Source organism: Harpia harpyja, chromosome 11, assembly GCF_026419915.1.
Source record: "Harpia harpyja isolate bHarHar1 chromosome 11, bHarHar1 primary haplotype, whole genome shotgun sequence".
NCBI lineage: Eukaryota > Metazoa > Chordata > Aves > Accipitriformes > Accipitridae > Harpia > Harpia harpyja.
The window spans coordinates 3281372-3306252 of record NC_068950.1 but is presented as its reverse complement, the minus strand read 5'-3'; the positions used below and the strand labels follow the sequence as shown (position 1 = coordinate 3306252).

Genomic DNA, 24881 nt, shown 5'->3' with positions numbered 1-24881 from the left:
CTTTTCCTTTTTTTTTTTTTTTTTTTTAAAGCATGGTTTTGTTAGAGTTAGTCCACCTGAGACAAAGTGTAGCACCTATTTGATGAGCCTGGCGATTCTTTGAGATGGAAGTAAAAGATCTTGGCTCTTTCATAGCATAAAAACTATGAATTCATTCAATTTACTGCTCCAGAGGCTGTTTCATTTTTCCTAGTGGAAGGCTGTGATGAATGAAATTTGAAGCATGATCATCTGGCTTGTCAGATGAGCTTGCTGCCGGTGCAGGGGAGACTTGCACGAAGCAATGTGGTGCTTATGGTTCAACATCAGTGGCTAGACTTGGCCTAGTTTGCACATGATGGTTGATATTAAATTGTTCATAGAGAGCAACAAACCATTTTTCTTGTAATTCTATCTGTGGAACCTAATTCCCAAGTGTGAAAACACGGGTACCTGCTACACATGCTTGAAAATAACAATGAAAATATCTAATTGTGGGACCTGAATTTTTTGGTATGGTTTTTTACTTTACAAATTTCAGGAAAGTGGATATGTGGATTGGAATATGGGAGGCATCTCAGTTTAATGCATAGATGCCCCTCTGAGAAATGACTTTTGATAGAGGATAAGAGACATTCTCTAGCCTGACCATATTCAGAAAAGAATACAAAAATCTGTAGCAAGTGCAAGCTCCTGAAAAATCCGTCCGACCTTATCTTTATTTATTGGCCTAAACTGTAAATTTTAAGGATCTCTTGTTATACTTCTTTCTGCTTCAGTTTCAATTGAACACTGTGTCTTGCTGCTTCTTGCGGTGTTTTCCTTATGAAGTTGTTTTAACCAGAAGCTGTAAGTGGTGCAATAATTGGCTGAACAGAGCCTAAAAAGTGTGCACTGCTTATCTAAAGAAGAAGCTGAAAATAATAATTTTAAAAGTACCTGTTGGTGCACACTAGGCATTCTAAGTGAAGTTTGCCATATGATCCTCCAGTGACATGCAGTCGTCCTGCAGAATGGAGGAGAATAGGAAATGGGAATTAATTTCTGCCATTTTGTTCAAGCAGCATGTTGGGGAAGTGCTCCTGGGTCTGCTGGAGGTCAGAAAGTGAAAGAAATTCTTGCAGGACTTCAAATGTTTGAAAGTTGTAGGTGGGCATATTTTTCTCTAGAATAATACGCTGTTATATGTTTGCTTTTCCATCTATCTGAGGAAAGTGGCATTGATTAGTAATTAGTATACTAAGTGATTTCTGACCAATAACCAAGCAAGAGGAGGAAAGGAGTTTGTAAAAAGGCAATAGAGGAAAACTTCCTTTCCAAGGTTATCCCAAGTCATCTTTGCTGAGTTGTATGGTGATAGGGATGGGATACAAAGTGGCTTAAATAAGGGATTTTCTAATTTATTGCTTGGTAAAAAGTCTTTACCTGCTTAGCCAGGCTTTCCACTATGAGTCTTTTGATTTGTGACATGAAGGTTTTTTGCAGATTGATGTCTGGTGTCTCCTTCATGCTGAGTATATGTAGAAATCTCAGTGATAAGAATATGATTCTTGTCTCCCTATTTTTTACAAAAAAAAAAACCAAACCAAAACACACCAGTGTACACATAGAGGACAATATTAATGCCAAAACCAAACTTTCTTTTTTAAAGCAAGAGGGATTATTTACATGTTACTTAAATATAATTCCTAATCTTGATTTACAGAATGTGGGGGGAAGTTTTTTGGTTTTGTTTTTTTTTTTTAATGATAGCTACTTTCTTCTCTATGGCACTCACTGGAAGGATGTTTTTAAATGTAAAAAAGAGGAGGAGTTCTCTTTAGTCTGAGCAGCCTATATCTGAATACCTCCTGTCCTGAAAAAGTAGCTTTTGAAGGAGGATTGCTATTATTCAGAAACAGTGAACATTTGCCATTTTTCTTTAGAAACAGAGATAGGATCCCTTAATCTGAATTCTTGGCAGATTTCAATGAAGTGAATAGGCACGCATTTATAAATCTCTGTAATGGTATTTACTTCTGGAAAAAAGAAACAGATCAATACTAGGGCTTTTTAATAATTAAAAATGTGTATTTCTGTAATCTCCTATTGATTTCTCCATTTATTCCTCAAGAGCTTGCAGAAGTCAGTAAATCTAGGGCTTTCTTCCTGAGTGGCAGTTTGTGCTGGCTTTCCTTCAATAGTTATTACTTTTCTGCATGGCCTATCCATCATCTTGAGTGCTTTCTAATTTATTGTAGGGATAATGTTGACAGCAGTGGCATGGAGGACATACACTGTGGGCTTGAAATGAAGACACCAGGATGTAGATTTCCTGACAGAAACATAATCTTTCTGTCTTCTGAAGTTAGCAATCTACCACTCTGCTTTGATTTATGGAGGAGGCTGGATGGGAGGATGCTCTGTGAAGCTGGGTACAGACTGGACTTCAGTACCTCTCATCCAGAAATACTGCAGAAGCTTCTTGTATTATCATATCAATTTTTATTCTATTCTTTTTCTTTTTAAATTACTCTGCTAACGTTAATAACATTAGCAAGTTTAGGTGTTAGTCCAGCCAAGTGGGTAAATGTTTTAGCTTCTGCCTCTTCACATTTTCAATTTGGAGCCATCCTTGTGTTTTACAAGTGTAAGTACTTTGAAATGTCTGTAGGGTCTGAACTGCTGTGTTGTGAGTTACTGCTGGTGGGAGGGAATCCAAATGGAGTTGCTTGGCATGTGACTGCTATGAAAGGTCTGTCAGCACTTCTGGGTTGTAAAGACAGGGAAGGTCAAATTTTGCTTCTTTCCTAATCCACAGAAGGGAGGTGCTGTCACATGCTTGCTAAGCTAGAGAGCTGGACTGGAAGGATTGCTCCAAGTGCGCTATGTCACTGCCAGTTGCTCTTATGATCTGTGCCATAATCAACATTTAAATTCCTTCCCCCCCCCCCCCCCAATGTCTTCTCTGCAGAAGATGTAAAAAGAGGATTTTCTAGAAGCGTCACAAATTGATTGGCCTCTGATTACAGCTGTAATCTGTAGAGTTTTTAACCCTTATGTTAGTAATGTCTGTAATGCTTATTGTTTTAATTTTACGTAAGTAGACAAATGGTGGGCTGTAATTTTTTGGATGTTTCACTTTTGGGTGAACAAATGGGAGTAAGACTGATAAATGTGGGTGAGGAAATAAATGAAGTGTAAGGTAGCATGTACTTCAGTAGGGCCGAGCAATGTGGAGTGCATGTTAGGGCAGAAATCCAGTTTTCTTGGCTCCACTAGCATGGTGGTGGGAATGTAAATTTGGACTTAGCATGAGCTAAAGTGGTCACAATCTAAAGAGTTATTGATCTTTTGGAATGCTGCAGCCTGAGACCCTTTTTGTAACTGGAGCTTGTGAGTCTAAATAGTTCAGATGTTGTGACCCCTTCCATCCATTGTACTGTCTTTTTTCCTTAAAGGAATACTTCAGTATTTCTGCAGTTAACTAGAAATTGTTCTAGGTTTAACCAAGAGTTGGCAGTGACTATTCTGCCTACCCTCCAGTTGAGAGACAGATTTAACCAGTGATTTTTTTTTTTTTTTTAATAGGTCTCTGTTCTCAAGCTGCTATGTTAACTGATCTGTGGGGTATCTCTTTGTCTTTTTTTCTCTGTTTTTCAGATCACCCAAGAAGCTGGAGAGTTTATGATTACATTTCCTTATGGTTACCATGCTGGCTTCAATCATGGCTTCAACTGTGCTGAATCTACCAACTTCGCCACTTTGCGGTGGATTGACTATGGAAAAATGGCAACCCAAGTAGGTGTCTGTTTGGATGAAGGGTTACTTAAAACCACTAGCTTGTGAAATACAAAGGAATGAGAGCAGGAGACTTAACCTCAAGAACAAAATCGAAAGTGCCGTTGTTTTGACGATGTGCTCTTTCATTGTGCCATGTTGCTGTTTTATGCCTGTTGATAACTTATGTCATTTTGAGGGCTTAGTAATGACTTTCTCAAATGCTAGATGTTACGTACGCCTTGTGAAGAGGTTGTTTTGAAACTAGTAAGTTAGGATTAGTTTTCTGATGCATCCAGACTGCATTTCACAGTGAATAAGGTGACTGATATAACTGAATACAATTCATTAGGTACACACTGAAGGGGAAGGAGTAAGCTGGAAATACTTTTAAGCTTTAATAAGACTATGGTAATAACCATCTGAAAATATCTGAATTTCTCTAATCTATGCACTCAGTTAAGTTTGAAGAGGAGAGTCATGCTGAGATGACTTTGTGTGGCTATTTCTTGTTAGGGCAAATTTCTTGTATGTTTTGTTACTTTTGACAGTTCTGAAGTCAGTGATAGTTTCCACGACAGCACGTGTACAGCATTCTCTTGTTTTTAAGTGTGAAGTGTAACTGATTCAGTAGGATCTGTGAATTTTTAAATTGGGGATCAATTCTACGCAGTCTTTGAGGAAAGGGTAAATGATTATAGAGAGGGTAGCATTTAAAAATTGCCTCAGATGTCCCTTTCCAGAAAGGTAGACTTAGTTTTCACTCTAGAATAGCATTTATAATATCTCCTTCACTTAATTTTCTTTTATCAACTCGGCTTGGCTCTGTAACTTTTGTAATGCATCCTAATGCTTTCTTCTGGGCAAAACCACCTCCATTCAAAATGGACTGCAAGTACATCTTTGTCTCAATCTGTGGAACAACGTAGTGATGTCCATTTTTCCTTTACAAAGGTTTATGTTCCAAGAGTAGCAAAAGGTAGATGATTACTGAATAGTGTCATTCTCTTCTCAGCTTTGGGATCCTGGGGTCCTTGACAGCGCCCTTTTTAACTGTCCACCTTTTTGCTGTAATGCCTTTGGCTATTTTTGAGCCAAGCTGAAACTTTCTGCACAGAATTATATTTGGTAGTGATCAATGTTGTGTGTTAATCAGCCTGAGTGGCTGCTTTGTGACTAATGTGAGTCACTCTTTTTTGCTTCTGGAGGCTAGTACTGTTTCTGACACTGCAGGCTTCAAGGGATCCCATAGAATTGCAAAAAAACCCCCATGCTGTTTCTTCCTATTTTTCCTTTTTAATTAGTGAACATCATTAATCCAACTAGAAAAAGTTGGTTGTCACCCCACAGAACCTTTTTTCCTGCTTTTTCCCCTGTTTGGTATTCTATATCCTCCCTCAGCAACTGCAGGCAGGCAGTCTTTGACTATCCAATGGCACAATAATTGATGTCTGAGAAGCTCGTCCCGTGGAAAGCAAGCTCAGCCAGCCAGGTTCCCAAAAGGTGAAGTGTCTGTCGTCTTTACTTTTTTCAGTAATATTCAGCCCATGGTTTCAAGGACTCTACTGTTAGCCAACAAATTTGGCATTTGAGCGCTCTCCTGTTCTGAAATAAACAGATTTTATTATGTCATTTCTGAAACTACAGTGGTGTTAAAGCATCTTCTGTTAGACACACTGGGGGCTGTGCCATGAAATATAAAAATGAAATATGCCATGAAATATAAAATACACAAACTCACTGTGCCGGTGGGGTAATACCTCTAAATTGCTAGTAATGGCAACTGAAATGATTCTCACAACAGAAAAGTCCTCGTGGTGAAAATTTATGTGTTTGTCCTCTCTGTCCCACACTAGTGTTAAAGTAGTGAACCCTACATTGGTGTCTGTAATCTCTTCATATCCCATCAAGGCTGTAGACCAGACCCTGTGGCAGTAATTGAGGCTCCAGGGCCAGGTGGAGGCTGGAGTGGGACTCATACATTTGAATTTGTTCTGGAGTTAAAGGGATGGTAAGAAAAACCTAGAACTGTAAGAGGCCTCAAATCAGCGTTAAGTGTCTTAAACTCAAAAATAGCCAAGCAAACTTGGTTTGAAAATTTTAAAAATCGTGTTTGTCTGCTGTGACCTTGTATACGAGGTTTATCTGTAGCAAATGGTCATGGTATTACACCCCAGAAAATGGGGTTTATCATGGAAATTCTGACAGACCCTTAACTACAGCAGTGCCAGCAGGCACCACTCTAATATTAAAAGCAATTTTGGGTTCAGCCATGTGTTCACAAACAAGTGACATTTGGGAAGTGCAGTTTTAGATTGAGCCTCCATGCTTACATTGTTAAGCAGCGTAGCGTGAAATTACTGAACAAGCAGCATAGAGAGCTCTGAGCAAATCTAGGGAGAGAAAGTTGAAGTGTGGAAGGAGACGCCCAATTTATTTCCATTGCACTCAGTGACACTTGTCTGTTCAGAGATTTCCATTTAATATTGCTTAAACCACACACTGCATACATGTTAATTAACCCTTTGATACCTTACTATCAGGTTCCAGATGAGGTATGAATGCTGTTACACTGTAAGGGCAAAAGGTTTGTTTAAATCTCATTTTAAGTTAAACAGGGACTTAATGAAATATCAGCTGACTGTGTACACTCAAGCTACCTGCACGTTTCTGGAGAGAGAATTTGTGAAGAGGGACATCCTGGAGTGTGTGATTTTTGGTTAACTACTGCAGGTTTACTAAATTTAAAAAATGGCTGTATTGATTTCTGTGCTCTCAGGCACAATTAGATTATCCTTGCCCACATCTGAGGAAGTTTGTTTTTTTTTTCTTGTCATATACTTGTTTATAAAGTTCTTGGAAACTCTTGACTGGGCAGCTACTCTGCAGGTACATACTCTTACTGCACTGAAACATTTGGCTGGAAGGTGATTGTTCTCCTTTCCTCAGGTTAGCAATATGGCTATCTTGTCCTACCAGTACTCATGAGATGGTTGACAAGGTAAGGTTCAAAATTAGCCAGTTGTTCTCCTGGACATTATCCTGGTGCTGAAATCTGGATTCTGCTCTACTGAGAGCGATATATGTCAATAGCACAGCGTTAGAGAGAGCTCACATAGGAAGGTAATGGCTCACCTCAGAGAGACATAGACAGAGCCGTGCTAATTGCCTGCCAGATGGATGAAATGTTGTGGTAACCACAGAAGAACCTGCTTAGGCTGTAAAAACATACATAATAACCAGACTGAAGTTTAAAGATCAGCTTCGTAGACACTGGTTCTGCTCTAATTGTAGAACGAGCATCAGCATTAGCAAAAAAACCCCAATGGCTGCAGAGTTGTGTAGGAAACTAATAGTGGGTAAATATGCTTGTTTCTGTGTAAGCTTGTAACCAAGATGAACAGATGCTTAAAAATTCAAGTGGAAACCGGTTTGGTGAATACCCAAGTGAATAAACTAGCTGTCCTGTTTGGTTCAAGGCTTTTTGAGAACCTAGGGAGAGGTTTTGGAGTCTCTTTCAGAACTGCTTAGGAGAAGTTGATGTGCAGAAGTGGAAGGGTATATGTATAATGGTAACTAGGGTGTGATGCTGGGTTTCATGTCTTTAGATGGAAGTTATAACCATTGCTGACGAGTAGCCTCTTAACGTAAGAACGTATTGACCAAAACGTCTTTATTATCTCTGTGTACTGGTCCTATGTTTAGTTAAATTTGCATCCTCATCTGTATCAGATGTCTCCAGTATCTGTTTAGCATGTCCCAGGCTCAGGTGGGCAATTTGGGAGCTGATGGCTTTTGGCACATGGGTTACCACAAATGTTCAGCAGAATTCTGTGCTTTCTCTCTTTAGTTTTTCCCTGGTCTTGTTTCAGCTTTTTAGTTATAGCCAGTGCTTGCCTCTTAAGTCTGATTTGCTGATCCTTCTAATAATTGCTTCTCTAGCCTCAATGCAGAGTGCTGGTATGTGACAGACAAAATTCATGTCATCTCTCATGATGTGTCTAAATCCTCAGGACTGATTGCTCTCTGTTCTTAGCAAATGCCAATCTCCTTAGATTCAGAGGAAGGGTATAACATTCTCCTTTACTTCATGTCTTTAATTATATGGTGGTGTACCACTGGGAAATAGATGTCTTGCCTACAGCTGGACATTGTGCCCAGAAGTGTAAGAATTAACAGCTCTTTAAGTGTTATCCCATTTATTGTCAATGTAAATGTCTCCATCTGTCCTCGAGGAACCTTGTGTTGCAGCTGACTTCTTTCCAGTCAAGGTGACTTTGAGGCCAACCACAGCTTGCCTATTCCACCTAATCTGTGTGAAAAGCTGTGGTTGAACAGCACATCTGTCAGTTACTTGTCTAGGGATGGGACGGAGACCTTCAGTTAATCTTGGGGCTCCCATAGATAATCCTGGTGTGCTGTTACTAGGTCTTTCCAAATACGTGATGGGAATTCATTTCAGCATTCTTTGCAGATCAAGCTCTGGCAGGGAATGCTCTTTTTAAGATACAGTCCTATTTGACTAACATGAGTATCAGTCTGTCACAGTGTGCAAAGTAAAAAGAGATCCAGAAGAAATGAGTCAAAAGGGGTTTTGGCAGTGTTGGAGATACTGGCACAATATTTCAGGAGTCAGCTGAAATCTGAATACTCTGCTTTAGACCTTAACATTACTGATCAAATACTACAGTTGAGTAGGCATGGTTTTATTTGTATATGCTATAGTTAACGTTTACCTGCATAGGCAGAGCCTTGAAAATTAGGGTGAAATATTTTCCTTTGTACTCTGTAGTTGGAGTTTTTTGGTCATTTGTCTTCCATTAACTCTTTGTCATGTTTTGTTTTGTTTTGGTTTTGTTTTTTTTTCTGTTTGGTTGTTGAAGAAGGCCTGGTGAATGAAAGGCAGTGAATGATAATTTTTATTCCTTACAGTCTGGAGGGGTTTTTTGTTTGCTTGTTTCGCTGCGTGAGCCTGCAGTTCCTTTCCGCATTACTGTTCTGGTTCGCTTTGTTTCTGAAAACTCTTGGATGCAACCATTGACAGACAGACGGTCTTAATAGCTGTGTATTTGACTAAACAACCCTTTTAAACCAAAGTGTTTTAGTGAAGTGTCTTTCCTGAAGTCGAGGTGCCCTGTAAGTCTCCTGGTGTCCTGGTTTCAGCTAGGATAGAGTTAATTTTCTTTCTGGTAGCTGGTCTAGTGTTATGTCTTGGGTTCAGTATGAGAAGAATGTTGATAACACACTGATGTTTTCAGTTGTTGCTAAGGAATGTTTATACTAAGTCAAGGATTTTTCAGCTTCTCATGCCCAGCCAGCAAGAGAAGGCTGAAGGGGCACAAGAAGTTGGGAGGGGACACAGCCAGGACAGCTGACCCAAACTGGCCAACAGGGTATTCCATGCCATGCGATGTCATGCCCAGTATATAAACTGGGGCGAGTTGGCCTGGGAGGGATCGCTGCTCGGGAACTAACTGGGTATCCGTCGGCGAGTGGTGAGCAATAGCATTGTGCATCACTTGTTTTGTATATTCCAATCCTTTTATTATTATTATTATTGTCATTTTATCATTGTTATTATAATAATTATTAGTTTCTTCCTTTCTGTTCTACTAAACTGTTCTTATCTGAACCCACAAGTTTTACTTTTTTTCTGATTCTCTCCCCCATCCCACTGGGTGGGGGGGGAGTGAGTGAGCGGCTGCGGTTAAACCACGACACCTGGTATTCAAAAAGACACCTTCAGAGTGTACAATTTTATAAGAAATTCAAGTGTACTTCACAGGTTGGCTTTTCTGTTTCTTCTGCAAACTGGACTGGAAATAAGTGGATGGGAGGGGAACAATTTCTTGCACTTTCCTTTATATTAATCGCAGGCACTCCTAGATGATAATGTCTGTGTTACTATCAGTTGACATTTTCATACCTTCATTTTATCTCTTGTTTACTCCAGAGATAGTGCTGGAATTATCTATCTCAATATAAAATGGGCTCAAGTTGCCCCTCTTTCCCAAATCCTACATTTTACATTCTGAAATAAGTAGCCTTCATCTCTTCCTGCGCAGTATTCCCATACAGAGCTCTGCTCCAGTACAGTTCAGTCCTGCTCTGCTGCTTAGTCATTTCCCTGGGGAGAAGGGGAAGACAAGACTCTTCTGTTTGGATTTTACTGATACATAAAGGCATCTTTGAGAGGTGCCTTTTACATAGCTTACTGCTTCTGAACCCTCTCCTCACGTGGTGGTTTGTTTTTTTTTTTTTTATACTATTGGAATAACAGATCTCAACTTTACATTTGGAGCATTTGTGTTTTAAAGTTGTCTAGCATATAATTTTCCTTGTAAAATTGAAGCTTACTTCTTACCATTCAGATGTTAGTAGGTTTTCTCTTTCTCTTAAAAGATGTCCTTATTTTCTAAGAAAATAAAATTCATGAGGTTTTTGCAGAAACTGTTTGGTAATACTGTAAAACTTGTCTCCAAAATAAGAAAAATCAGAATTGTATTTTTGCATTACTTTGTATGTCTGTCTTAACTGACTCTAATTAGACCTTTTAAGCTTAGAATACATTAAAAAACCCACTGGTATGGGATAGCATTTCCATAGTTTTTCTCAGACAGATTCAAAATTGCTCTTGTACAAAATCGTCCGCCTTTTTTCTTTTTCTTTTACTTATTTTCTTTTAGTTTTTTTAAACATCCCTAATACCTTACTCTCGACAAAGCACTGATTCTGTGCAATAAAGAGGAATTTTTACAGTGTTTTTCATGCTAAGGTGGAAAGGAGACAGTTATTTTTCTGAAACTGTCTTGGAGCTTCATTTTATCAGGGAGCTTCATTTTATCAGCTCTCTTCCAAGATCCTCTTCAGAAGTACTGACTGGGAGGTTGCCTGTCATCATTTTTGTTAATGAAGGAAGAACACTTACACTTCTATCAGAAGAAAAAATACACCCTGGAGGTTTCCAGGATTTCAGTTCTTGGGATGCCTGGCTGCCACTGGACCCAATGACTGATGTCCGTGTGGATGGATGGGTGCTAAGCTGGTATCTGGCCTGTCCCTTCTGGATGCCCTGCCCTTGAGAAGGGGCATCTGAGAGACTAATTTTACATCCAGAATGTAATTATAAACCGCTCAGGAACTGATTCACAGCAAATGGGACATTTCTGCTTCAGGGCAGGCAACTGGGGGCAGTGATGACTTCAGGCAGCTTGTCTCCCTCTCAGCTCAGTGTTTGGTGTAACCCTTAGAGCACTGAACTGGGAAGGAGCTGGGTTTTTTAAAGAGATTTTTTTTTTTTTTTAAACAGACCAGGTCTATTTATGCTACTCAGCCTAACTTACTTGAGCTTAATTACTGCAAGGTGTAAAGCATGCTGTTCTTGACTTTTTGAATGCTGCTTAATAAAGACTTTGCCAGCTCAGGGTGACTCTCCAAGAGCCTGCAATGGAAACTGCCAGATCTCTAGGATGGAAAACTGCCCTGAACCTGTGGAGTCCTGATGTTGCTGGGTTGACATAATCTCCCATTCTCTCTCTGCCTTGCTAACCCTGTGATTTATAGTGTGGAGGTTGTGGTGTGCTTTGTGGCCGCAGTAAATAGTGATGTGAAGAATGTGCTCCCTGCAGCTTATTCATTCAGCTTCTCTGTCGCGCAGGAGTCTCTGATAAAGTGTACCGGCCCCAATCATTCATGTGTCAGAGCGGAGGCTTAAGGGTCATCTTGCTTTGGGGATGCTAGTATGGCAAGGCCATCAAAAATACTTTTTGAAAGCTGCTGTAGCATTGTGCTTTCTTGTGCAGCTGGTTTTGCTCCATTGGAATTGCTTCAGGGGTGACACATGGGGGCATAGATAGGAAGAAGGAAGAGTGGTGTTAACATTCCACCTAAGAATAAATAACTAAATAGTGTATTCTGTTCAAGAACTGCAGAAATGGTGATGTTAGAATTCTGAAAGGCAGTGTAAAAGTGTAAAGTAGCTGTGAATTGACATCACACTTTCTCATCAGGTACCTTCCCTTTTTGATGTTGTCCACAGAAATTCCTTCAGTGTAGGCAACAGTTTTTACTCTTATGCCTCTTCACTTTGTGCATGAAGAAAACTTTAAAAACAAAGCCCACTTTCTATTATAGTGGAGTAAGAGTAGATTGCTTATGAACAGTCTCTTTCAATTTTTAACTCCATTTTGCTTTATTATTTGTTTTTCCTGATAACTGTGCTTCTGATTTTCTTCCAGCTTGGTTCCCTAGTGGCAGGCAGCAGTTTCAGGGGTTTTGTGGGGTGGCTTATAGCTGGGCGCTTCCTAATCTCAGACATCAGGATTCAGATGTTGCTTCTGCTCTATACTCACCCGACTCTTAACTGCTTTGAAAATATGTGCAGGTGGGTCTAGATTATTATAGGAAAGACAGAAACACTTCATTTGCTGTGCGGTTTTCAGAGGGGTCTTGATTGCTGTTTCCTTTAGATTGATATACAATGTCTTGTCTCCTTTATTTATATATCAACCCTCCCTTGATTCTAAGTTGTAGCATTTGGAGTTGCAAAAATATATTTTCAGCTTCGTATCCTTTTGAAAAATGTTACTAAAGAACACTCGTTATTACCAGGGGAAAGAATTTCATAGTGTGCTAGAAGCAAATCTTGGGTTGTCACTTCAGATACCGACACTTCCTATTCCACCAAACATAATTATTCATGTTTCTACAAAGTGCCTATAGATCTTGGTTGTCGTACATGGGATACAAAATGGTGGATTTTCCTACTTCATCTGTTGGTTTACAGGCGTGTAATACAGCACAGCGTTCGGCTTTCTTTTTAAAAGAAATGACTAAAAAGCAGATGATCAAACAGGAGGATAAAAGGATAACTTTAGTCACTTAGCAAGAATTCTCTAGTGTGTCTGTCACTTCAGAGCTGTAGATCTTCACCAAGCCATGTCAGTTCATGCTCACTGCTTGCTTAATGCATGAACACAGGGTGCTGACCTGCTGAAATGTGACGTTTTCTCCAAACAAAAGTGGTCGGTGGTAGACTTCTTTTACCAGCTGCAAGTCTTATGATGCGGAAGAAATAATACCTTGAGATAACCTCAGAATGATGTTCACTATAGACTACATCATAACCACTGGATAAAAGTCTCATTTTGTTTATCACTTGTCCTAGAATGAGTCTGTCAGAACAGAAAGGAACTGGTACTTCATTGAATCCCCCCCCTTGTAGTGCTGCTGAGAGCATTGAATTTCCTTCTGTGTTCTTTCAGCCTTATCTGAGACACAGAACTCGGGACCCTGCTGAGGTGATCCTCCCCCCTGCCCCTGCACTGTGGTTGTGTTTGTCTTGCAGGAATGAGGATTGTGTATATTTGAGAGAGATTCAGAAGTAGTTGGCATCCTTACAGGTATACAGAGTAGAAAAAGATAAAAAAGAATTCTGGCAGAGGTTGCAAAATAGCTTTGTGTGTGCCACCACTGTCCTCCCCCCCCCCCCCCCCCCCCCCCAAAAAAAAAAAAGGGAATCTTCATGTAACACATCAGCAGAAGCCTGATGCCAGTTGGGATGGGTTATTATTTGCCTAAAATGAAGCATGTCATATAGCGTTTTATATTATATCTTAAACCAGAAAGAATCCTCTTATTACGAATGGAGTGGAGCGGGGTAAATCTGACTGCCCAGCTAACTTGCCACTTACCGAACTCTTCTACCCACAAAAATCTGCATGGAACATTAAGGAAGCAAGTTAAGGAAGCACGCAAGGAAAAAGCGTGCCCTGCAGCCAGGGACCAGGGGGAGTCCTTGGAAATCTTTGCCTAATTGTTTTGTTTATGAAACTCTGTAGAGGGTTTCCAGTGGGTTTCCTAATGAACTGGTTTGTTGTTGAGACTTACGGCAATGCTGGTAATTACACTAGAAACAGGGGGTCAAGACTCATCTTCTTTCCCACAAGCTTTCAACTACCAACCATTAAACACACAAACTATGCATTTTAGGGTTTTTTTCCTTCTTCTCAAAGTTTAACTCCTCATTTACTTGCAGAGTACCTGCCACTCATCTTTCAGGCATGTACTTGCAATTTGTGTGCCTTTGTCCCTTATGAAACCTTGGCTATCTGAGAGCATTGCTGTAGAAGGTCCGAGTGGAAATGTAGCTTTGGGCTGAGTGGAAGGAAAATTAAACTGGAACCCAAACTAGTTTATTCTGTCATATTGGATGAGTATTAAGTAGATCCTAAGTAACATGTCTGTAATATGATAACAAATTGGATAGCTGTTAAAGAGTATTATACTGGGAGGACACTGCGTTTCTCCCAAAAGCTGAAACTGTACTTTGTCCTGGAAATTCATGGAGAGAAGTTTAGGAGTGTTGTCTGTGTTAGCAATATGTGTTCCTGTAATACACAGCAAGAATTTCTTAGCTGCCTTTTGAATGTAACTATCTTTCTTTCCCAGTAACTTGCTTTTAGGCTTCATTGTTATGAAAAAGCAGATACAAAAACTTTAAGCAAAGATTTTGGTCTGGCATTTAATCATTTAATGGTGGTATAATAGCTGAAAGAACTTCCAACTTCGAGTGTTGCGTTTTCTTGTATTTAAATTTCCATTGAGGCAAAGTGGGAGGCTTGCTGAGTCTTAAATAACTGTGCAGTGGACCCTGATTTCATGTAAGTGTGAGGGGGTTTTCCATAAGAACCAGAGGTGCCAATTTAAATATATCGTTTTGGTGACTTATTTCTACATAAGCAGAAGGGTTATTTTACTTTAACTTTGTATGCTATGGAACAGATGGGGTTCAGTTTAGTGTTAATAGCTGGGAAGTGAGGGAAATATCTTTACAAAAATTACGCTGAAGGTTGAGGTTGAATGAGGCTGCATTTTTCCATGTATCATTTGATTTTATTGCTTCAAGGAGACAGTCTCTTTATTGACTGTTATTTTATATAGACTTCTTAGTGTTTTTATTTAAAAAAAATATTGCAAATAAGATAACGGTTACACATTCAGTAGCCACAAATTTCCCACTATCAGTCTTTGAGTTATAATTGATGAGACAGGGTTCCTGGTGTGGTCAGATATTTTACCACAGTCTCCAAATTCGAGTAGCAGATAATAAAATAGTAAGTAGGGGAAGAATGTTGGTTTTCTGTGTTTGAAAAGTGCTTCACTATGCATTTCCTTATAGTATTTTTGCATGTGCTTAGATTGCAAGTTGCCTTTGCATGTTCTTATCCTGTGTGGCTAAAAAAGTTATTAGCTTATGAAAAAGGACAGATGAGGCTACGAAAATCCTTCAGAAGGTGGAACAAATTAAGTTCCTGCAGATTTGGTGAATATGGAAGCTCTTCTTGTCTTGTTGCTGGTTTGGGTCTTGGGTCTCCTGTAACTGAAGGCAAAGAGCTAACCCTAAAACTGTTTTGATTTTTGTTTTGGTTTTTTTCCACCCGCATTTTCAGGACTTGCAGTTGGTCCTTGGAGATCCCAGTTATGAATATTCTGTTGTTTATTCTGTTGTTTGATCTGTTGCTCTGACTGCCTTGCTGTTCCCGAGCAGTTTGGTGTGGTGGTCTGGCTACCAAATGGGGAATGACAGAGGAGAGACGGGAAGATATTTGATTAGATCTCAGGGTTCCTTAAATTTTTCTCCTGTCATTTTGACATGACAGGTATATCCTTCATGTTGCCATTTAGTCATGGTCTGTGCTTTGCGTGACCATATCGCTCTTAAATCTTTCACAGGTCTACTGGTATGTAGGAGTTCTGTGAATACCTGAATCAGAGCTTTGTGGTTCAGTTTTGACTCGCATAAAGGAAACGAGGTTTTATATCTCTCCTTAGTGGTGGTGTTTAAGTGTAGACGTGTTCTTTTTTGTTGTTTTGTTTTGTTTCTATAAAGTTTAATCATAAAGGAATATGAAAGTGTTAGAATTTGAGGGGGGAAATGGAATATGGAAGGATATGTTCTGCAGAGATTGGGATAGGGAGAGACAGAGGTGGGGGGTGTAGGCATAGTATCTCTTAGGAAATACATGTGTTTATGACCACAGTTAAATACTTTGGAAGAAATATAACTCTGTGTATATGGAAGGGGATGCAGTACATGGAAAGGGGTATCATTGACAGGGAAACACAAGCTTGCTATTTTTGTCCTGCTCTAATGGAATAGAGCAGGTAATTAATTGCAAAGAAAATTTCTTGCCCTTCTCTACCCACAGTTTCCTCCTCTAATCTCCCTTGTTCTCCTCCCTCTCCCACTCCTTACGCGCACATGCACATTCTCTTTTGCAGTTGTGTTGGAAGCATGTGCTGTATTAAGCAGGATCTCGCTGCTGGGTCTGAGGAAAGGGTATGGAAAAATACCCTGGCCATTATGGGAATGTGAATGTGGCACAACTGCATCAGCTGAGGAAATATAGCTGTATGGTCTGGAAGAAGCCACAAAGGAAACAGGCTTTGTAAATTATTCATGCTTGCTAGTGTGAAAGCAATAAAGTTAAATTAAAATTGAAATATAAACATACATCATGTTAGATTTGTGTAAAGAAAGGAACTTGGCTACTGCAGGGTTCTGGTGTTGCGGTACACTGGAGATTACAGCCCACAGTGTCATTTATCTGAATAGCAGTCTGAATAGCATCCAGATAGCTCAGTATGTGGTTTCTCAATAATCTGTGTATACTTTACATTTTTGTGAGACTCTTAAGCTGGCGGTGGTTGGAGACCATACTGGAGACCTTTAGACCTGTCTGACTCGGGATTTGCTCTGCTTGATTTGAAGGAATTGACATATGTGTGCTGCAGCATGTTGGTTCCAGGTTAGGATCAGAAAATGACTGTTCCCCTTTTAAGCCATTTTTCGTACTTTGTAAAGGCAGAGGAGGTCAATCTCCATAGCTCATTGATGATGTGTGCTGTGGGGTGCTCTTCTGTATTCCTCTTTGTAGCAGTGCACAGGTGCTTTTAAAATTTCTTCAGGAAAAGTGATTGAAAATCTGCTCAATACAAATCCCTTAAGCCAGTATTGATGGAGGTGCTGGTGAGAAGCTTCTGCCTGGCCAGGAATTTGAAGCATGGGTACCATCTGTGTTCCTGCCGTTCTTTGGCCAAATTGCATTTCCAGCCTTTCTGTCCCTCACTATTTTTCATTAAATGAATTGAGTTTTCCTGAAAGGACCTGTCCATAAATACTCCTTCCCACTCAGCACACTCAGGTTATTACTGCTTTCCCAGTCAGAGCAGCAGAAGGTAGCCAGCGGTCTTTGCAAAAAGAAAAACAGGAGTTGGGAGGGAGGTGAGATAGCCGAGAACTGTACAGAAAAATTCTCTTCTCTCAGTGGCTTCTTAACTATGGCCATAAATCTTTTAATAATGGTAGTGAAAAATGAAAGAAGAAAGGGGAGAAGCAAGTTTAATTTCATGCATTTCTGTTAAGAGAAAGGATAGAACAGTTTTGCAAAGGTGTGGAGGAAGGGTGAAAAAAAAAAAAAGTCCTGCAAAGTGGCTATAATTACCTCATCCTCAACTTGGAAAGCAATTCAGTGCAAGTGCATACCAAGCAAAGCTTTGCATCTTGGAGCAGAATTAAAAGGGGGCTCAACTTTTCAGACACAACAGCAAAGCTGTAGTTGCAGCCCCCATGAGGCAAGCGGGTATTGCTGTGTTGCTGTGTCCTTTTCAATCCAGTACCTTCTCTTGAGTAAAAAGTTTATGAAGACGAGATGCTCATTCAGTTTGGTATCTGTGTCCTGGGTGAGAATCCCCTTGCTAGACTTGGTCCGTTAATTCTGTGTTTCATCAGAGCAAACAGATATCCAAGTAAATAACACCTGTAAGTAGTCTTTGTGTAGGCTCATACAATGGCAAGGGTGTAATTCCAGAGGTTAGAATGAGCATATGCTAGTTGAAATTAATAATGCACGTTTTCTTTGACTTCGGCATATGTGGTTTAGATGCAGAATGTAGTTATTGTTGTAACCTTTTTTATTTCTCTACAGTCTTGTGAATGATTTATGTGCAACATCATGATGTATAATTATGAAGTTTAACTGCCTTGTTCACTAGTTTAGTCTTTTGTTCCTTTAAGGCTTTCTTCAGTTATGAAGTGATATTAATAATCTCTTTTCAGCCTGAGAAACTCCGCAAGAGGCTGGCTAATGGAGGGAACGTAGGTTTGAGATCAGGCTCAGACCTGGACTACATCGGCCAAAGTTATTGCTGTCTAGTGACTGTAACACAGTAGATGAGTAGTATACTGGGTATCAGTCACCAGAAAGTTTTAGCTTGGTTGGTGGGTTTAAAGGGAGCAGAACATTCTTGGGAACAGAGCCTTCAACTAGCCTCAGAGAGTGTGGCAGCTTGTGCTGTCTCTGATTTTGCCAAGGGCAGGTAGAGTCAATGCTTTCCATTAAGCTAAAATACCCATGTATATGCCAATGCGATTCCTAGCATTGACCCACCATAGGCCTTACAGACAAAACAGGTAGAGTGTTAGTTTGTCTCTGGAGAAAGGCAAACTCAGCTGATGGGAAAAGAAAGCGTTCCTCTGATCTGACATGGTGTTGGTGTCTGGTTATCTCTTGCAGTGTACTTGCCGCAAAGACATGGTGAAGATTTCCATGGATGTCTTTGTGAGGGTTCTGCAACCAGAACGTTACGATTTATGGAAACAAGGAAAAGACATTGCTGTCCTGGACCATATGAAACCCACAGCTCTGACTAGCCCGGAACTAGATGCCTGGAATGAGACTAAAGCAGAGTTGAAGGCTAAATTGCTTCGCAGGTAAAGAGAAAAAAAAAAACAAAAGAGAAAAAAGTTGTGTCTGAGCACTGTGTTTTGATTTTAATTACTAAGATTTTAAATGCTATAATTCTTAGTTGGGGATAGTTCAAACTTTTTTTTTTTTTTTAAATTCCTCTTGTAATTTTTCTTGGGTAATGTGTTCCCTCATTGTTCTGTTTCCTTTAAATGTTGTAGAAGCACATGTTTTTTGAAACTAGGACGCTGTGTGCCCCCTCACATCTCATCTCTTATTCTGGAAGACAAAAAATCTATAGTAAACATTTATAGCTTCACTTATCAGAAAGCAGGAGGAAAAAAAACCCCATCAATTGCAAAAAGGATTTTATGCATGCCTTTCTGTGCTTCCTTTGATCTCTGTATTAATTTTCTACAAGTTTGTGGGTTTTGTGTGTTACAGCATGCTTGAATTGAAAATTTGGCATGCTAACCTTTTACTGTTGGAATCTTGCTTTATAGGATAGGAGATGAGGAAGAGGACAACAAACACCGGTATGTGACTTCCCTCATCAACTTAAATGACTTCATTCTTTTTCCTGTCAAGCTTCTTAAAACAGTAACTCTGAAAGTGTTTTCCTTTTTCAGTTAGTTTTTTCATGTCTGCTTCCTTGAAAGAGCACAGAAAATCTTTGGGCATCGAGGTTTCTCAGACTTCATCTTGGTTTTGTGTGGTTTTCCGAGATCTCCTCTTGCATCATTAGAGAACCTCAGCTATGTCATGCTTGCTTTGGTTTTCCATTCTTGAGTGGGCAGTTAATCTACTGAATTAGTAGTGATGTGTAATGATTATTGGTTGTGGATAAAGCTAACTGGTCACCAAAGCAGATAGTTAATAAAACACTGCTGCTGTCTCAAAGTGGAACTGAACTAGAATGTTTTAGACATGGGCTGCCAGTTGGGAGAACTTTACTTCCTCATCAAGCTTGCTTGAAGAATGAGACCCTATATTCTAGGAAATTGAATTATCATAGGGCTTTAAAGTACTCGGATGTAAAGTGTGTGCCCTTCCATATGCTCCCTTACCCTTCTTTTTTACATCATTCTCATTCCTGCTCTGCCTGTTACCCAAAGTGCTTGCAGTGTAGCACACAAGCTTACTTCTTTCTGCTCTCATCTAGTATTCGTTGAGTTTCTAGTATGAGTGTTGGCAGTCTCTGGAAATTGTAGCACTTCATCCAGTTGTAATATTCTGCTTGTAATTTCAGTTCCAATATCACTTCCTTGAAATCCAGGAAAAAAGCTTTAAATAGACTTCAGGTTTCTGAAGCCATCTTTGGTAGGGACTTTGAGTAACAGTTTAAAAACCATTGACTTAATAATTTGATGATAGCTGATTTATTTAGGCATTCTAGCGAAGAAAAGGTAACATACTAGTAAGTGTGTCTCTTTCTCTAGCACTGGTGTTTGCTGTCTCCCAGGAGTTTTCAGTCACCCGGCATTGCTTTGGACTGGTGGTCTTGTGTCTTGCCTTTTCTGTGTGAAATGATTTGTCCATTATTTTACAAATGCTGAAATGGGAACGTGTGTTCCCCACTAAATCCATGCTCCAAAAGACAATAAATACAGTATTTGGGAGATAACTGACCTCTGCAGTGTTGCTCCACTCCAAAGGTTATATTTCTAAAATGTTTTCAGCTCTTCCTTCAATAGTGAGCTTCAGGAAAAGCAGCGTAGTCTGAGAGTCAGGAGTTGGGATTTATGCTCTATGGGTAATGACTGTCTGAACTCCAGTGGGTCCCTGCATCTTTTTCTTCTGCATCTGGAAATTTGGAATCTCTTTACTGCCTATGGCTATTAAGGGTTACTTAGATATCTGTAACGTTTGCACAGTGTAAGGTACTATATGAACACCAAGGATTATTTTCCCTCTTTGAGCCTATTGCTTAGCAGAGAAACCTCTCTCTTAGCTGAGCCTATTGCAAAAGATCCAGGTACTTTTTTTCCTTATCTATTCATTGTTTCCTAGATTATTTCAGTATTATCCTGAAGCAGTTTTGAAGCTGTTGAATACTGCTTAGCAGTAGTCTCTCTCCTATGCTTATGTCTTGAAAAGACATAATTTTACTTGAAGACTGACTTTTCTCAGCAGGATGGACTTCACTGAAAGAATGGGATTCACCTCTGCCCAAACCTCTTCACAGTTGTATCTACCTAATTTAAGTCGCTTTTTGGTGTGTTCTTCAAAGAGTATAAATGCTGCTTTTTTGCCAGCTCTCTTGGAAAATGTAGCTTTTAAACTCTGCAGAGATACACGTTACTTCTTCTCTTAAGGTCGGTCATACTTAGTTACCTTGAAAAACTCAAACTTTGTTTACTTTATGGCTTCAGTGAGAGACTGTTTTAGTCTAGTCCACAAAAAGCCCATGCGAATTATGCCAGATACAGAACATCTTCACTTGAAATGTACAGCCTTCAACTTGTATTTCTGGAAGCACAGTTTCTTTAAATGATGTGCTTTCTGCCTCTCTTCATTATTCCACAACTTCAGAATGAGAAGAGCACTGGAAAAAGATCTTTTTGATCTACTGTGAGTATAGAGCTTTGTGATTTAATTTTTGCCTGGCATTTCTACACCGCAGGAATAAAACACACACTTTACTAAAACCAGCTTGTAACACTTGATTCTACTCTGGTGCTTTCTTCACCAACTATGGAAGGTTCCAGCTGCAATGGAAAAGTCCTACAGGTTTATCTTCTCCTTCCACCTTGCCTTTCCCCCACAGAGAAGGTGGTGGGTTCTTAGAATATGGGTGAAGGGAAAAGTCCATCCTTCTGGGTTCAGCTGTGTGTTCCTGCTAATGAATGTCTTGCAGGTGTGAAGTTAACATCTATACTTGGAGGGCTACCATATGGTTAGAGTCTAGCAATTATAAATTACTGTGCATATGGATCAACTTTCTTTTCTATTAATCATTCATCTCAGGTTGAATTTTTTTCTTCCTTCTTTGTTGGTTACCTGATTAAGGGCTCTTAACTCCATTGTACTCCAAATCTAATTAGTAGCTGAGTTTCTGGGCTCTGAGGATGGAAAGCTGAATTTCAGCTTTGCTACAGTTTTGGGCCTATGAATGCAGTGTGATTGCATTTTACAGTTTGTTACATGATGGTAGATGCAAGGCCATATGGAAGAGGCTGCTTTCAAAAAAAAAAAGTGCCTACGTGCTAAAAATGGTGTAAAAATTGCAGGTCTCTGAATTGTTCTCTTTTTCAAAAGAGAGCTTGTTAGGGTTAAACCTGATGTTCAAGGAGCTACTAGATAGATCCTGTAAATAAATTTTACTGGGTCTGTTTGGGATGGAGTTAACATTTTTCATAGTAGCACACGGGCTTGTGTTTGGGATTTGTGGCTACAGCAATGCTGATAAGGCACTGATGTTTTGACTATTGCTGAAGGGTGCTTGCACAGTGTCAAGGCTTTATTTTTTTCCCACTCTGCTCTCTGCCTGGTGAGTAGACTGAGGGTGGGCAAGAGCTTGGGAGGGAACATAGCTGGGACAGCTGACCCAAAGTGGCCAAAGGGATATTTTATACCATAAAATGTTATGCTGAGCAATAAAAACCTGGGGTAGAGAAGGAAGAAGGGGGGATTGGCTTCCAAGGTGGCCGTTGTTTGGAGACTGGCTAGGCATTGGTCTGCCTGTGGGATATGGTGAGTGGATTTCCTTTGCTTATTTCTTTTTCTTTTTATTCTTTCCTTCACCTATTAAACTGTCTTTGTCTCGACCTACAAGTTTTCTGGCTCTTGTTATTCCTGTTTTCCTTCCCTGTCCCACTTGAGCAGTGGGGAGCGAGTTGAGCGTCTGTGTGGGTGTTTGGCTCCTAATACGGTTCCTAACTAAAAGACATTATCCAGACTTCTGAATTTGCATTTGTCTTTGCGTTGCGGCTACTGTAATCTCTTTGTCTTAGTGGTGTTGACTCTTTAGAAAGAACAGCATTGCTATTGGTTTGTTAATGTTAGTCTGATCATATTAATACGCACTTTTTTTAGACTTCTTCATAGGCGTTGGACCTTGTGAATTATACTACTGAAAAATCATAGACTGCCTATTGATTATGCTATAAGCATTCATTATACTGTGTTTTTAGCAACTGGCAGTTCTGGTTAATGTTTCAGAGCTGGAAGATGATGCTTTGCAGACTTCCAGCAGTTTGCCAAAGGGAAGCATGTACAGAATGAAATGAAATGATGGAATGGAGGCAGATGATGAAAGAAAGATTTATAACAAGTTTTCATCTATATTTTGAAATACAAGCAAAATAGATTTAAAATACAATTAAAATCATTTTAACTGCAGCTTGTGAGCTTACATTAGTAATGGTGGGAAAAAGCTCTTCAAGAAACCCGAACAATTAATGGCTGCTGTGAATGGATCTTAAATGTTGAGTTATGCAAGGTTCATCTGTTTCCTTTCAGATATCTGTTTTGCCCTGTAGCTATTGTTAGCTACCTTGTGTTTTCTCTCCAAAGAAGATCCTTTTGTTTTGTATTCAGCTTTTTAAGTCAGTGATCGTTTTATATATTGAAGGCTGTTCTTTTATGTCGAATCACGTTTCTGTACTTCTAGGTCTCACAGAAAAAGAAGTCAACCCAGAAGACATAAAACAGAGGATCAGAAGTCACTTGGGGATGTCATGGCTATTGAAACTGCCTTGGAAGATGTGAAAGTAAAAGAGGAACTGAAAAGAGGGACGGATCTGGAGGAAGAGGAGAGAAGCAAAGTGATTGAGGGAGAAGGTGAGGCCCCTGCTCGCTGATGGCAGATCACTTCAGTGAAAAACCAGGGCAAGCTATCTCTCTAAAACACATTTGTAAATAACTTGTCTGCTGTTGTTTATTTCTGTTGAAATATCAGTAGAGTCTTTCCCAATATTAAATCTGTGCTCACTGAAATACACCATCATTTACAGCAGCAATTGATTTTTCCCTCTCTTTAAGGATTCAGTGCAAATAGCTTTCTTGGCAGGGCTTGAAAATTCTGCCCAAACTATTACAGGTTTGTAAAAATATATATTAAGGGAGGAATATTTTAAAATATTTCATAGAGGAACAAATAAATATATTTTGTGTCCTACTCTGAAAAGGAATGATTTGTGCACTCCCTTGTGCAATTAATCTTTCCCCTTTTCCTCCATTCCTCCCCACTTCTTACAGACACTGTGAATAAAGTCAGCCTTAGGTTTTTGTGTGGGATCCACAGCTGCTGCATGAGTCCAAGTTGCAGGTTTGGTTTTCTTCAAGTCTAGCTGTAGGAGGGAAGCTTTTCAGTTTTCTTTGCATGGCTGAAGTTAATACCAGTCCATTATGACTCCCAGTCCTTTACGATTTCTTCTGCATGTGGTTAGTCCAAAGGCCTGACCTCAGCCATCTTGCCAGAGGCTCTTTTTGTGATGCCTTTTTTTCTTGGCTGTGTATGAAAGGTTGCAATTCTTGCTGGGAGTAAGCTGCTTTTTTTCCCCCTAATGTGTGTGGTTAAGTAGTCGATGTGTCTGATGCAGCCTCTCTTTGAGGCACTCTCGAGCATTTCATAAACACTAGTGAATTCATTTTCTTATATTGTATATATCCATTATTTGTTTAGCATTTGTAGAAAACTGATGCTGCAAACTGTTTAGAGAACCTTGATGATGATCTTGAAAGAAATCTGTGGAAGGTCTGAGAAAAGAATTGAGGTCTTTGTTCAGTTCCAGAGTCTCTTAGCTAGACAGTGTATTTTCTCTTTTCATGGGAAATAAGGAGTTTGAAAATCATTGTTGTACAGAGCAGGAGTAGCACAGTGCAGATAGTTAATTTCTATTGCCCTAAGCTTGAAAGTGTCAGCAGTGTGTTAAATTGTATGCTCTTAGCTCTTGTACAAGTTTAACAATTGATGCTTGTAATAAATGGCCCGAAAATGCTGATATCCCTTCGGAGACAAGAGATAAGTGACAAGGATAGATCTGAGATCCTTAGAATGGTAGAGGAACAATAGAGATTCTGTTCTAGCTGAATAGGTTCCAAATCATACACTTAGACTACATGTTAAGAGCTCTTTAACTGTTAGCACAGGAGGGAAAAGCTTATTTTCAGCACCATTGCAGAAAGTGTCACTAGAACCAGACTGACTGCTTTGCAGTTTCTGAGGGGTCTAGTGCTCAGGGTGTTAGCAAATATACAAGCTTCTTAATGCAATATAGCAATTAAGTACCAGTGAGTTCTCTAGTTTTCTACATCCTACTGTCTGTATTATCTCTCACAAGTGTGTTACAGTTTCATCTTGAAAAAGAAAATAGCATCTGTTTGGATGGCCCTGCTCATGGCAATTTACCTTCCCCCCCCATCCCTGCCTTCACTTCCTTTTTCTATTCCTCT

General features: G+C 39.7%; 1 protein-coding gene across 4 annotated transcripts in view; it reads left to right on the top strand.

The window, feature by feature from the left end:
• Positions 1 to 24881, top strand: part of KDM4B (lysine demethylase 4B) — a 94841-nt gene that overhangs the window by 41225 nt on the left and 28735 nt on the right. For 3 of the 4 annotated variants that reach the window (XM_052800640.1, XM_052800639.1, XM_052800642.1), the window contains 4 exons: positions 3622 to 3759; positions 18315 to 18511; positions 18989 to 19021; positions 23098 to 23267. In XM_052800640.1, coding sequence (XP_052656600.1) covers positions 3622 to 3759; positions 18315 to 18511; positions 18989 to 19021; positions 23098 to 23267 — 538 coding nt within the window. The remainder of the gene's footprint in view (positions 1 to 3621; positions 3760 to 18314; positions 18512 to 18988; positions 19022 to 23097; positions 23268 to 24881) is intronic. The other variant, XM_052800641.1, reaches the window with a different exon arrangement.